The 15233-nt window shown below is 40.5% G+C and overlaps 1 protein-coding gene across 5 annotated transcripts in view; it reads left to right on the top strand.

Moving 5' to 3' along the window:
• pdgfd (platelet derived growth factor d) overlaps window positions 1-14539 on the top strand; it is a 51646-nt gene extending 37107 nt beyond the window's left edge. For 3 of the 5 annotated variants that reach the window (XM_020094846.2, XM_020094848.2, XM_069534406.1), the window contains 4 exons: window positions 1467-1526; window positions 3347-3566; window positions 9337-9554; window positions 11937-14539. In XM_020094846.2, coding sequence (XP_019950405.1) covers window positions 1467-1526; window positions 3347-3566; window positions 9337-9554; window positions 11937-12071 — 633 coding nt within the window. In that variant the 3' untranslated portion in view covers window positions 12072-14539. The remainder of the gene's footprint in view (window positions 1-1466; window positions 1527-3346; window positions 3567-9336; window positions 9555-11936) is intronic. The other 2 variants (XM_020094847.2, XM_020094849.2) reach the window with 1 other exon arrangement.
• Window positions 14540-15233: the final 694 nt, after the last annotated feature.

Raw genomic sequence — 15233 nt, 5'->3', positions numbered from 1 at the left:
TTACAGATGAATACCATAAAAATTATGGTATATTACAGGCGTCTCTGCTGCCAGCTCTTTACTGTTATTTTACAAGACAATTATTTACAGTGTACACAAAGCCTGGGTTTATGTCCCATCTGACGATCTTTCCGATATTTTACCGCATCACCTAACCACAGCCATCACTTACTGTAACCATGAGTAAATGCAGAAATATGTACAATATATAAACAATGTTATGTCTGTCTGAGACATGGAAGTGAACTATCACTGAGGTGGCATTGTGATTTAAAGTTAAATATATGCCAGCAATGCTATTCATCCATCTAATAAAACAGAGACTTGCATTTCTTCACATTTAAATCCTCAACAACAGAGTTCTTGTAGCGTTTACGCTGTAGATGTCCGTGTAATGAACAACCAGACTTTAGTTGGAGTTGTCTAAACTTGAAGCCCCTGCAAAGAACTTTTCACCTTTGCCTCTGTGGACAAAAGCGGTCGTTTTTCTTTCGTCTTCTGTCATAAAAACCTCGGTCTGGCCAGCATGTGCATTTGTTTTGGAAGGAGTGAAAAAAAACTCACACAGCCGTTTGCAAGGATGCATAGCGATGAGGTAATACTGCTGCAATCTACAAATAAAATGAACCTATGACATTCCTGTTTAGGAGGAAGAAAGCAATTTCGGGTTCTCTTTTGAATCCTTTCTGATCACATAATTCTCTCCATCTGTTGAATGCCCGACCAAGATTAACCTGCGTTTTAGCTTGTGCTTTATCACTAGCCCTCTTAGCTTCTCTTTGTTTTTCGGTTCCTTTCTCTTTTTTTTCACTTTGCTGATCCTGCCCCAGCATCAGCCATGCCTACAAAATGCAAAGTCAAAAATAATTATCTCTAAAGACCAGTCTGCTCCAGCTTCCTCTCAATCGGCTAGCGTGCTTCTCACTGTGAAAGTTTGCCGGCTGAAATGTAAACACAGGTTTTTCTCGCCTGACTGCTGTAAATCATATTGTCTGACCTGACCGCCAGTGTTGAGACCCCGACCACAGACATTGAGAACAGTTCATAGAAAAAGACAGTTTTCTCCCTGATTGTCTCTTTACTTGTTGTAGGTCATAAAGAGGCAGCGATATTAAAAAGAGACTGTTTCATAACCAGCAGCACCAAACAGAACCCATCAACATTTGAGATCCAGTTAGCCCCCATATGCAGTTATTGTACCGTGTGCATTGTAGTTCTTGAGGTATAAATTTGTTGTAACAGGACCCTGTGCTACAGAGCCACCGCATTTTATTGCACCTTCACGACCATGATTCCTTTAGTCAGACCTAAATCATGTAGTAAGTGGCATCACTTTCAATTCATGACCTAAATCAATCAGACTTTTTATTAATTTAATCATAGACTTTCTTTTCTGAATGGTTCTTTATCCATTGTCTGCTAAACTGATCAATTGATTGGTTTATATTTGTCTTCCATCCCTGCAGTATGATTCTCCTCTACCTGCAGTCAACACCAACTGGGAAGCTGTCACTATGCTCATGTCGGTGAGTCACATACACACGCACACACACACTCTCTCACACACTCTCTCACACACACACACACACGCATGCGCGCACACACACACGCACGCGCGCACACACACACGCACGCGCACACAAACACACACACAGCCAGACCTGCCTTGTGACACCATCACCCCACCAATAACCCACACACGTACAATGGCGAAACTAATAATTTAGATATACGGTCCATTTGTATCATCCAGCACACCCCCACACAGACCATTTCTATTCATGTATGCACTGTACTTAATATGCATGAAGCTTGCGATGCAACATGACATAATGTTTTTATAAGCATATGTAATCAGTGTAATTTGTGTGTATGTGTACGAGCACTCGGGTTCAGTGACATACTGTATGTGATTGTAATAATTAGTGTGCGCTGGGCTCGTGGCAGTTCTTCTGCATGGACAGATAATGGTTATATGTATGTGGGTGTTTTCGCATGTGCACTGTATGTATGAGGATGTCACTTCCAGGGCAGATGGGAAGTACATGTATGTATTGGCCTCTTACACTTCCATGTTATACTATCTGCTTCATGGTTTCCTACTAACTAAATTCATGTTTGTAACTGTTTCTGAGCAAGTTTAAAATATTATTATTATACATAATCTCTAAATATACATATATTATAATTTTATCAGATTATCTTGATAAAAATACATTTCCAGCTCTTTTTAGTTTTATGCAGATCTACCGATTTTGTGCTTTTTTGATTTCCTACTCTTAAAGGATGTGGAAGTACAAGATGAATCAGATGACAATATCTGAAAAGTAATTCAATGCATCTTTTTAATTTTACCTCTACGTTCAGTTAAGCCTGCATGTCATTGTTAACTGTACAGAAGCCAGGGTTGAATTTTTTGTAGCACAGTGTAGTGATCTAAGTCTCAGCTATAAGCCCTGACATTTTCTCATCAATTACCTTTGTCCTGTGGTCTGCACGGAGGTCGTTGCTGCTGATTATGGCTGCCAGAGTCAAAGGCATAATCATCCTACATGCTGTCACAATTTGATTGCAATTGCCTCCTATCTAGATAAAGAGCCAGCAGCAGGGAGCTATAGTTATTGGCTAATCATCTGCTGTTACTTTCTGGTTTAAATTTGACTGACACAGTAGATAAATAATATATTTAAGTATAGAAAATATACAATACAAGAATAATGAATTTAAGTATGAATTTCAACTATTGACTTTTACACAAAGGGTGAATGTCTCAATATAAATGTATTGGCACATGTGCTTTACATAAGTAGATAAGAACAACACATTTCAGAGGATTAATTTTGTTGAATTTCCACGATAACTATTGCAAGTTTGAAAATAAATATACATTTTACAGAATTTGCAGACAACAGGTTGGTGCATTGGCGTGGGTGTATAGATGGTGAGTGCATAGACATATACAACAGTTTATATATCCTGTAGTTTTGATAAAATATTTCCAGTGTGAAATATATGGAATAACTAAAGTGGAAAAATATCAGATTAAAACATCTGCTGTTTTTCATTTCAGTAAAAGTTCAGTCTGAAATTTTTTGTAAGAATCTGGAATTATTAGATTAATGTTCTGGCTCTCCAATAAAACTTTTTAATTTATATATTATGGTCCTAGATAGATAGTGCTACATAACAATGGTGGAAGAAATAACAAAGTGACCCAATTAGCCCTCATGGCTAGCTGCAATTTCCCTGTGAGAAATTAACCTATAAATGAACAACTGCTGAAGTTAGAATAGGTTTAAAATATATAATAAATAATTGATCTGTATCTTTTGACCTTTGCTGTTAGCAGGACAGCGGCGGAGGGCAGATGATGCCTGTCACGGTCACAGAGGGTCCTTTCTCACTGGAGGATCTGGACCGGACCATAGCTGCCTTCGACACCGTGGAGCAGCTTCTCAAATCCCTGAACCCAGACACCTGGAAACAGGACCTGGACAGCATCTACACTCAGACACACATCCATTATATATCCAGGACCTATCTTCTGGCAAGCAGACATAATAAAGGTAATTATACCGAACTCTCTCAACCATTTGAGACCTTTACATGATTTCAAAAGTCTCCAGAGGATATCATATATAATTATAGTGTTAAAATAACGTCTTTGGTTTTAATATTTCTCTTGGAACAAGGATCGCATGGATCAAGCAGATGAACATATAAAAATACATTTCAAAGACATTTTTATGCACCATATCAAAGAATATACACAGCAGAGTAATATTTAAGTATCAGAGCCTTGAGTTAGTAAAGGAAGATCGGAACATTGATGTTCTCATGGTGTTTTATTGCGCTGTAGACGATGATCCACAACAACTCTGCTGCACTCACAGTATTTCTCTGCAGACTGGTGCAGTCGACGGTAGCTGCTGTACTGGAGGGGAGGGGAGGGGGAGCATGCAGCCTAGTGTTGACCAAGAAAAGACCCACGCACTGGGAGGCCATATTCTATCCTCGCATAGCAGGCTACACCCAAAGCTCTGTGGTACAGTGGAGCAGAGGGTAAAGTCATATACGGCTCGATAATTTCAGCACAATTATTAGTCAGTATGTAATGACTGTGGAGACACATTGCTGACTTATGTTCAAATATAGTAAAGGTGGCAGCCGATGAAACTGTGCTAATGAAGTGTTGCATATTCAATTGAAACCCCATCATCCCGTCTGTGTTGGGTAGGATACAGAGCTATTATAATATTAGCTTGTCTGCTGGTTGAGTGTATCTCAAAAATATTTTAAATTCTAAACTAGCATATAACTAAATCAATACGCAATATGAAAGATCATCATTGGAAAAAGTAGCTGCTGTTCATATTAAGATGTAAAAGCAGTGGCTGAGTAAGATGTTGCATCATCAAAATGAGCAGTTTGCTCTCAGGGGGGTCTGATAATGAGTCAATGACAGATTTAAGGTGACACAGGACCAGCCGTTCAAGGCAGTTCTTCACTGTGAAGTCAGTGCCAATGACCTGCAGTCACTGAGGCAATAGATTTTATCCGTAGGTGCACAGCTCGAGCCAATGTCTCAGACCAGATACAAAAATTTGACATAAACATCATTCATGTAGAGAACATGCTTAAGGAAGTGTGGGTATTCAATCCCATCTCTCTCATCTGTGCCTCTGTATCTCTCTCTGTCCTTCTACCCGAGGGCTCTCTTGTTCTTTGGTAAATATGTGCGCTTGACAGCAAATCTATCTCTATTTATCAGTGCATGTGTGTGCTCTGCTGGCATGAGGCAGCTTCATGTACGGGGAGTCTGTGCATGTTGCAGCACAGAGAGGTGCATAGGTGCTGCAGATCTTTGATACACTGAGGTACAGTGTAGCTCCGTCTAATTGGAAATTCAGCCTGTGCAGCGGAGCAGAAATCTGCCACAGTCAGCAGCCCAGCTTTGTTTTCATTAAGACGCACACACTCAGTGGCTCACATCCACCTTTGTTCCCGTGAAGGACAGTAAGTCTGATCAAAATATTAATTGGGACACTCTGCGTGTGAGTAAGTCACAAACATGCACACACACACACACATTAATCAGTTTGACTAGCAGATTTTTACAAACTTTTAAGGACATTTTTCCCCTGGAGACTGATTCAGCCCTCCTGATGATCACGGGACGAACATGTTTGCTATTTACAATTCAAAAACAGGAAGAGTCGTTTAGTATGACTGGAACATTGACTAGGCAAGTGAGCAGACACCTGCAATAGCCAAAGAGAGCGAGCGGTGTCATCAGTCGGAGTGCTTGTTTAATGTTTGAAATCCCCACTCAGAAATCTTTTAGTGGCAAGCGTGTTGTCATGCATCATGACACGGTTGTCAAGTGTGTGCATTATCAGGATTTAAAATCAGATACTTCTGTCATTATGTCTGTGATCGCCTACTTTTTAAAGGTTTCAAAACCCTCTTGTGTGCAGCAAGTATTACTCTGACCATAACCACTACTTGATAAACCCTCACTTTCACCTTTAACATGGCGTCTTTTTCCAAAATGCTGCCATTGCAATTGTCTCCAATCGGACAAAATGTCCCCCAATAACTGGTCTTTTGTCTGAAATTTGTCTCAAAATTGACTCTGTGAAAGACAGACATTGGTGGCCATAAGAGTGACATTGTCATTCTCACAGTCTTGCTTGCTCTCAGTTGTTCTGTCTTTTTTCCCTCTCGCACTGACCATGTTCCACACCACTGCTTTTCTAAGATTGCACCGATTTCCCTTAAACAGACACAAGCTCAGCCCTGAAAGTGCAGACACACACTAGTACACAGCATATACACACCTACACACTCAAAGCATGTACCTTCATCTTTGCGCACAAACGTACACACAAATCCACAGCACACCTATTGTCCCTCTTGCATTTGGTGTTAAAAGACGGAATGTGCACATCAGAGCCAGACTCAATGTACTTTTGTAGCAGCTCCTTTTAAATCACCTTGTCAAAAGCAAACAAACGTTAGAGAAATGTGTGACTCTTGACTCTCTCGCATTTCTGTCATCAACTATGATTACCTCGCTTGTTATTTTTGCCAAAATCACATAGAGAACTTGAGGGTTTTCAAGTGTGTACTTATACACAAAAGGAAACTTAAAGTAAAACTTTAACAGGTGAGGTTTAGATAGCTACCACTATGCACAAGATGCTACTCTCTACTGAATCTTCTGGAAGCTTCTTTCCTCTCCACAGAGGATCTCAGAAGCTCAACCAAAATGACCATCAGGGTCTTGACCACCTCTCTTACTGAGGCCCTCTCTTCCCTGACTGCTCAGTTTGGCTCCGCAACCAGATCCAGGGAGAGTCCTGCTGGTTCTTGTCCTTGGGATCTGCTGATTTCTGCTCTTCGCTCTGTCTCTCATCATTGTTGTTCATTGGGTTTCAAACATGAGTTGCGTCATGAAGGGAAATCCGAGCAAAAAAGATTTATTTTTGTGAACAGTTGCTTATTGATTATCAATGCCAATCGGTTTCCCTTGACCCTCTCTGCACTTCCCATTGGGTTCTCTAATTCTCTCTTTTTCTCTCTCTCTCACAAACACAATATTGCATGTCAAGCAGATTTGTCATCGTTATACTGATGAGGTGTGTGTGCAATTTCAACGCGGGTTCTATTGTATGACTGATCCTTAAAGTTGTGTTGTTGCAGTGAACCTCAAACATAACCCAATGAAAATCAACCATTCAAAGCTTTGCTGTGGTAGTAGACTGCAAATATAAAGTCTTTAGTGTTGCATTGCAAAAGCCTGTTGTATTTCAATGAACTGAAATCTTTTTGTCATTTTCACTGAAAATAAACGTAATTAGAACACTGCTGACAAATTTAAACACAACATTTTCCCATGCTGTTGCCTCAGTGGTTTATGGACTTGACTTGTTTGTTCAGCCCTGGTGTAAGATCTCTTCTCTTTGTTGTCTTTGCCTGGGAGCGTGCTACAGTGGGTCTACATTGCTTAGAGAGAATCAGGCTGCAATCATACAGTCATTCTGATGAATGGGGGTGATGGGGTTTAGGAGCTCAACCCACCACTGTTTGATGTGATAAGTGCTTTCTCCTCCTACTTTCTTCTGGACGAAGGACAGTTGCATTCTTCCATGAAGGTGAACGCATCAGCAATTTCTTCTTGTCATGTTGCTGAGGCTTGTTCACTCACCCTTTCTTAAAGTGGCTCCTGCAGGTAGTAAAGCCTCAGTCTGTAGTCTAATGGGTGCTTAAGGCTGCCTAATCTGAACCTTAGGAGCCATTTGGGGAAATGCCATTAACTTCTTACACATATCTGTATTGTTATTATTACATTTGTGAAATTTTGCCAGTGTCATTACAGCTGGAAATATGCTGGACTGGGTCAGTTGCAAGGACAAATGTATGCAGGTTTATGGTGCACAACAAAAAACCTCCACTAGACCACATCGTCACAGACACAATGTTAAGTGGCAATTGCAGGCAAGTTTTGTAGTAATGGATCTAAAGCTAAGAACCTAAGACCTCGTTCAGGAGAAGAATTTATGAAGTGAGCCCTGTTGATGCTGCAGAGTTGCTAGCTCTAGACAAGGTAAAATTGAAGTGCAGTCAAAGGGCAGAGAACGTCTATGGCACAGTATATTGAAAAAACATTAAAGGGCACCGCAAGAAATTTCAAGTCTTTCTCTATGACCTGCATTTAAAGTGAATAGCATCTGACAGATGCCTGAGTTCAACCATCAAATTACAGAGGTTAGTGTGATATAATCTGTATTCAATAATTAAAAGGCCCTCGTAGGGTGCTCTAAAGAATGATATGGCCCTTGATAGGAAAATGGTTCCCCACCTGTCTAACAGCAAGTATGTACGACTCATTTCTAACTATGAAACAACACTATGAAAATGAACATCTGTAATGTGATAAACAATTGTGGTTTTTCATATTTACTGCAAACGACGACCTATTACTAGATATTATCCAGCGCAAAAGTACTTGGTGTACCCCTTAAACAACAGACAGACATTTAATTATCACAATGTAGTAGTTACAGGCAGCTGTTAGAGTAGAAGACAAGGGCACACGCCTAGCAAGACTTCTGCAGAACTAAAACTAAAAATGATGTGAAAAATAATTTCCATTTTTATGCAGTGTATAAAAGAGATTTTTTATCCTTAAGTAAAGCAAAATGATTGATGATTGAACGGCCAAGACAAACCACCAGCGATGTTATGATCAGTGTGGTGATTATTATCCAGCTGACGTCTTCAAAGCAGAGAGCAGTATGCCTGACACTGATCACCGCTCCTCTTTCACCACTTTTTACTCTCATCTCTTGTCCATGTGGTCGCCCTGGATGACCTTTGTAATATGAGCAATTTAAAGTTCTCCCTTTATATCTAAAGAAAGTACATTCAGTGCCTCTTTCAATTTTCATCTGTCGCTCCTAGAAAATCCATACCAATGCCAGAGATGATTGTTGTGGTCTTTCCCTTAACCACGTTACACATCTACCCTTTGTCCATCTTTGACAAACATTCAGCAGCCTCAAAATAAATGCTACACTTTGACCTCAGGTTCTCTTTGTGCCGGTCAACAACATTTATATCATTCATTCAGTGGTTTCTTTGCCAATGCCAATACTAGAGAGAAATAAGGTATATACAAGATTTTAATGAGGTAGGTGGTAGATTTTACTGTCTCAACTGAAAATTACTATTATAATAACTGAAATTTGCCTTAAGCATCACAGTGTGTGCGTCATAACATTAACAACAAAATACAATCGTCCAACAATTGAACATCAAGCTCCTGGTTTTTCTCCTATTGACCAGGACTTACGTTGTTTAAATCATCAGCTTTTCCCATAATCCCCTGGATTCTCCTGCAAGCCAAAGACAGGTCCAGGACTCAGACTGTAGATTGTCACGATATCCAATCTACAGTCAATTAATTCTTCCCCTGGCCTTTGTGTTTATACTTTCTGTCTCTGTCTGCCATTTATCTACAGTCACTTGTTATTGCAGTGTGCTGAGTCAATCACAGCCACTCTGCTTCATTCACCTCCCTTCTTCTGTTATATTCTTTCACCTCTGTCTAGTAAACCTGTATTGTGATAGAAAAAACAACCAGATGTTTCTGGTCATTTACTGGAGAACAGAATAGTAACCTCTTAGATGATGGATTGACAAGTAAGGGGTGCCATGTGTTATCAAAAAACTATTCAGTTTATTCCAATAAAGACAAGGATTCTATGATGAATAGAACAGAAACTCAATGAACAAGTTTCCCCCCCTCCCTCTGTCTCTGCATCCATCCAGTTGATCTGAACCGTCTATATGATGACGTCAAGCGCTACAGCTGTACCCCACGCAACTACTCTGTAAACCTGCGCGAGGAGCTGAGGGCCACCAATGCCGTCTTCTTCCCTCGATGTCTGCTGGTCAAACGCTGCGGAGGCAACTGTGGCTGTGGAACTAACAACTGGAACAACGGCTGCACCTGTCAAGCCTCCAAGACGGTGCCCAAACTACACGAGGTATAGGTCTTACTAACATTCTAACACACACTCACAGATTGGTGGCCAAAGCATCACCCGCATTACAGATGAGGAGTTTTTGGTTTGTTTGTCTTGATCATTTACGGCTCCACATCCGACAAAAGCACAAGCAAAACATTTTGTTTTTGTTTGTGACCTTGCCTCATTCCTATTTACTTACATTCTGTGTGAAAAGCAGTTGCAGGATGCATTGGCATTGGTCACAGGTGAGTTTTCTGGTTTTCCTTTCCAATCATCCTGCACCCCAGGAAATTGAGAACAAACAGAACACATTTTTTTATAAATTGATCTGAAATGCGAAGAATCTCCATGAGAATAAACTTTAAACCTTAAAAATTAAATAATTGTTTATATGGGTTTACATTTACTATATTGATTCTATTTTCTTATGCACAATAATTATATACAAAAGATAACTCTTGATATAGACAAAGATGTGAGTTTAATATCTCACAGCATGTGCCAGGGAACACTGGGGCTTTTCCATTAACATGACAGCGTGTAATTCAGATATGAGCTGGGCTGGAACATGAGACTAACATCTCAGCACATTTTAGGTGCACAATCGCGAGGGGCAGAAGATGGCGTGTGTGTGTGAGTAAGTGAGTGATGCGGATGTGGAGAAGCAGGAGAAATCGGGCGTGCAGTGGCAGGAGCTGCATCAACAATGAAGCAGCAATGCACCAGCAGCCACACTCTTTTTCCTTCTGCTTCTCTCCATTTGTTTCTATGTTGGATCTGTCTTTCTCTTTCCCATCTCTCCGTCTCAGGACACTGTTGGCATTCTATCACTTTCTCTCTCTCTGGACTTCCATCATCCTTTCATTCTTTCCATTTCCCATTTTCAATTTAGTTCTTTGCAAAAGCACCATTCTTGTTCTTTAAGCCTGTCATTCATTCTTTTCTCTCTCTTCCCTCCATCTCTTTGTGTCTTTGTTCTTGTGTAGTTTCATTATTGAAACATGGTCTGTAGGGCTCCCTCCCTCTCTCTCTGTTAACAATCATACAATGGGAATTTAGACAAAAGTGGAGTTTAGGTTGCAATTGTGCCATGTGCATCTGAGTGTGTGTATGAGTGTGTGTATGAGAGTGTGTGTATATTGTACATGCATAGAACTGTTTGTATGTGTGGTTGTGCGTTTTGATGAGATTTCCACCCTGTTCTCTTCTCTTAGCTAACAGCCATGGACCAGTATAAGCTTCCCCCCAGTAACTTAACTTCTTGAGAAACACTATCAATCAGGACTATTGTTTCAGTGCCAGTGCAAGTACTGACATAAGTCATAGGCCACCTGGAGTTTACCGAGCGTTGAAGAACAAACTCACTGCATCATTTGTGGAACAGTCTGTACTTTTAGTTTATTTCTCCTGAAGAAACAGCACCTGAGAACAATGTGGCAAATAAAGTCAGATAAAATGAATGTGATTCTAAAGCACTCTTTAGCCATTTTCATACATGACCTCAGGAGGATTTCTGCAGAATTGTGTCCGGACTCTCTACGGAGGTTTTGACACATGAACAACGCAGCAGGAGATTCTCTGCTCAGACACGTTAACAACACAGAAATCACCTGAGCATTCAGACGGGGGTGCAAACAGCAATCACCCAGAGCTCTCATGACATCTGCGTCAGTCTCTTCTAGGTTTTCATACAGTGATATTTGTCTGTTGCATGTTCAATATCATCAACACGCCCACACAGTGAATCCTGCGGACGATCTCCTGCTCTGTTCTCACATCGACTCCTGCGGACATTCTTTCCACTTTTCACAAAGGGACTGGCTGGAAAGCAGCTTTATAGACTTATAGTGTAAAACAAACCCATGTTACCTCTTTCTTGACTCTTGACGCATTTGTAAAGAATTGTCAAACTTTTTTTTAAAACTACAACATGTCAAATTTTTGACGTAGTAAAAATCTCATAGTATGTCAGACTGACTATCAGTCTGTTTGCCTCTGCAATCTGTGTCAACACGGCTTTACCAAATCCCTTTATTTAAATACCTGGTGTTTGATATTTTCCCCTCACATACTCATGTTTTCTCTTTGCAAAGTCAACAGTCAGCCATTGGCAACTTGTCCTGGATATATCTTTGCTGGGAAAAACTCCAGCTTACAATGAATTTCAAAATAATAAAGGGATCCCGGTGTGAGTGGACTAGAGTGTAAATGTCATGGTTTCCAAAGTCATGTAGCACATGTGATTCATCTCAAGGGTTTTAAATAAATATACTTAACTTTAAACTTTTGCTTGGAATCATGACTTGACAAAACATTTTTAACACCTACAAATCAAAGGCAACATTTTCTTGTGCTTCTCCATCTCATCCTCCTTGATGTCTTCCTCTCTGTCTCCACCAGGTGCTGAAATATGCCCCAGAGGTCAGTTCGCCTCAACACCACCGGCGGCCGAAGGTGCGTTGGATCATAGACGAGATCTTCCTCACACACCATGAAACGTGCGAGTGTGCGTGTCCCTCCCAGCCTCCTCGCTGAGACACTCGGGACAGGCACGTGCCTCTGGAACTGTTGGACGAGTTCTTCCTTTATCTATTTGTGCAGCGCACTTCATGTAACAACAGCAACGCAGACACGCGGTAAAGAAGACAGCATTATGACCGGCAAACCGCAGCTCGCATCATATGACTTCTGGTCTTGCAACAAACTACATTCCTCTGTTCACAGGACACCACTGCAAATGCAAAAATGTTTCAAGCCAAAGCTATTTGTTACTCAATTTTCCCACAACATGGATTAAAAATCAGCTTCAACCGAAATAAACATCACTTGTGCTCCGTGAAATGTTAAAATAACTGTGGATCTCCAGAGGAATTCACTTAGCTCCAAAAGGTAAAAATTGAAAATCATTTTGGATAGAAAAAATACCACATAGCACAAATACTCCTAAACCTACATTTCATTATTTATTAAAAGAGTTTATTAGATGAAAACTAGATTAGAATTCAAATAGAATTGGCTTAGACTGCTACGCAACCAATATTTTATTCCAATTTCACATGTATGTCTTTAGGTCTGTTAGAATAAGACTGTTTCTAGAAACTGCAGGCACTTCTTCAGCCAGGAGCCCACTGAGATGAGTGAGCGTGAGACAGAAGGAGGGAGTGAGAGGGTTTTGGAGGAAGTGTAAACCAAAATACCACTTTATCTTGATGTGAAATTAGGCTAACCACAACCTTCCAGATCTGAACTGCACGCTAACACACTCGCACACACACCTACTCCAGGCTTCCACTGCTACCTAAAGAATAAAACGGTAGTTATTTCTATTGAATCCTGCACTGCTCTATTTTTCAGTGAAGGGCTCTTTTGTCTGAATATATCCACTCTTCTCTTTTGTCTTCCTCAGTAACTCCATCTCTAACACACACTTTCTCGCTCAGTTCTTCTCTCACCCTCAAAAACACCAAAGGAGATGTCAGATCAGGCCGCTGCCCATTTTTTCGGAACATTCCTGGCATTCCAGTTGCTCACCGGAATTCTGCCAACACGGATAAAACCAAGAGCTGCAGACCCTAAAGACATAACAGAGGAAAGATGCTCAGGAAGAGAGACGGAGAGGAAGTATTTTAGGACAAAATGGTTGGCAGAAAAGGGCTATCGAGCTGCCGAGTTGTAGATTAGGGGCACTTCTGGATGAGAGCTGCAGAGGGGGGACCACTTTCAAGATGTGACACAGAAAAACAAATGGCTGCTCCTTCAGTGGTTTCAATCAGTATGCATAGGTTTTTTTGGCTGGTAGCTTTTTCTATTTCATAAAAGTACTAATATGTGTCACAATCTGACCCTCTGTGTCATGTCGGTTGCAGCACCACAGGGAAAAAGAGATCTGAGAGAATTAGTGTAATGCTCTGATACTTCAGAGAGGAAGTGTGTGTGTGTGTGTGTGTGTGTGTGTGTGTGTTCGTCTGTGTAAGTGTGCGTGCTCAGGAAGAGGTCCTTTTGTTTCAAGGGGTAGAGGGTTACCAACAGTCTGCAAGAGCTGGCAGCAGATACAAGCATGTGAGCGGTCGGCATGTGACTGCGCACGCCAGTGTGTGCTTGTGTATGTGTGTGTCCTTGTGTGTCGTGTCTGTAGGTAGATAGCTCGATTATCAAAGCAACAGGGCAGCAAGAATTCAAACTAACTGCTCAACATTTCCATACCCATGAGCCAGCTGTGAGAAATAAAAGACGCCTTCATCTGTCATCACTCCATCTTCACCTACTGTGTATCCCAGCATCACAAACTCGCTTACAGGCTGGATTCACGCAGGGAGAATGGGATTTGACGCACTACTTCTGTTTAAAAGAGAATAACTGGACACAGATGATTTCCTCAGTCACAGCAAAACCCCATCAGCTGACGGCAGTTTGATGTGCACGTCTGTGCTGTAAGTCAACGCATGATACTTGGCAGGTGTGGGATACAAATATGTTTTAAAAGTGTGATAGTCATATTCCAAATAATCTCGCACAAGCACACACACACAGACACACACACACCTTTTTATGAAATCAAATTTCATATTTTGTTTGGAATATAAATGTATGTGAGGGGTGTGTGTGCATCCTGCGTCTGCCGGCGTTATCAGCACATTCCATTGTTGCACGCTCCAAAGAGCTCAGTTTCCTCTTGTGGTTCTTGACAATAGAACCATGTGTATTTCAAAGTCTGACGTTTGAACCTGCTTGTTTTTTTTACTCACACCAAGTAAGAACAGCTAAGACCTTTGGGAACATTTCAGAATAATCTACTTTCAATAATATTTGCTCCAGAGTTTCAGCCTGTCATGTTTCAAATCTCAGAAATGATTTAAGTTTCAACACAAAAATGTCCTTTGATGTATTCAGAAAATAATGTAGTCTGTATGAAACTGTATTCTTTACTTCAATAATTTATTGTCATTCTCGGTTGTTTTATTAAAAATATCAGCTTGGTTTTGATAAATAAAATATTTCTAGCACCACTGCCTCCAGTGCTTTGATTATTTTGTATTCATCAGCTGTTTGACTTTACATGGTTTTATTTAATATGAAAGAATGGCTTGTTTGATTACCTGTGGAGCGTAATAATGAATACATTTAAAAAAACATGTCAAGTCAAACATCTGATGAATGTGCTGTGATTCAGCGAGTACCTTACACAAGGGCTGCACATCATTTCCATCTCATACCAATAGGTCATTTCATATCCATATAACAACACATAATTAGTTGTAAATCTTTACTTCTTTATTCTTGTTTGTCTGGGCTGGTCGGAGTGTTTCACCTGTTTGGAGTTACTACAGACGGTATATACAGATGGAGGATGCGTCTGTACTTCCTCCCACTATAGAGAATAAAGCCAAAATATCCTGGATATGAACGCTGCCTTCTTGTGCTGATGATTCATTTAGAATCAGACTCTGCACAGAAGCAATCAAGGTCCAGCCTACGTTCACACTTGGCCAATCAGGAGTCAGTCTCAGCTGTCAATCATTACATTTCACTCCATTTTATATCATCACATAAAACTTTTTAGTTTGGTCCATGTCCCATCTACTAACATTAAGAGGGCAGGGTTTATAACTATTACTATTACATCTCAAAAATGTGGCTTCACTTTAGGGGAGTTGTCATATCTTCAATTTTTATATAAAATCTGTGGGAAAATTCCCA

This window comes from Paralichthys olivaceus, chromosome 11 (genome assembly GCF_024713975.1).
Source record: "Paralichthys olivaceus isolate ysfri-2021 chromosome 11, ASM2471397v2, whole genome shotgun sequence".
NCBI classification, from domain to species: domain Eukaryota; kingdom Metazoa; phylum Chordata; class Actinopteri; order Pleuronectiformes; family Paralichthyidae; genus Paralichthys; species Paralichthys olivaceus.
Note: the sequence above shows the minus strand (reverse complement) of the source record. Positions and strands in the feature narration are given on the sequence as shown.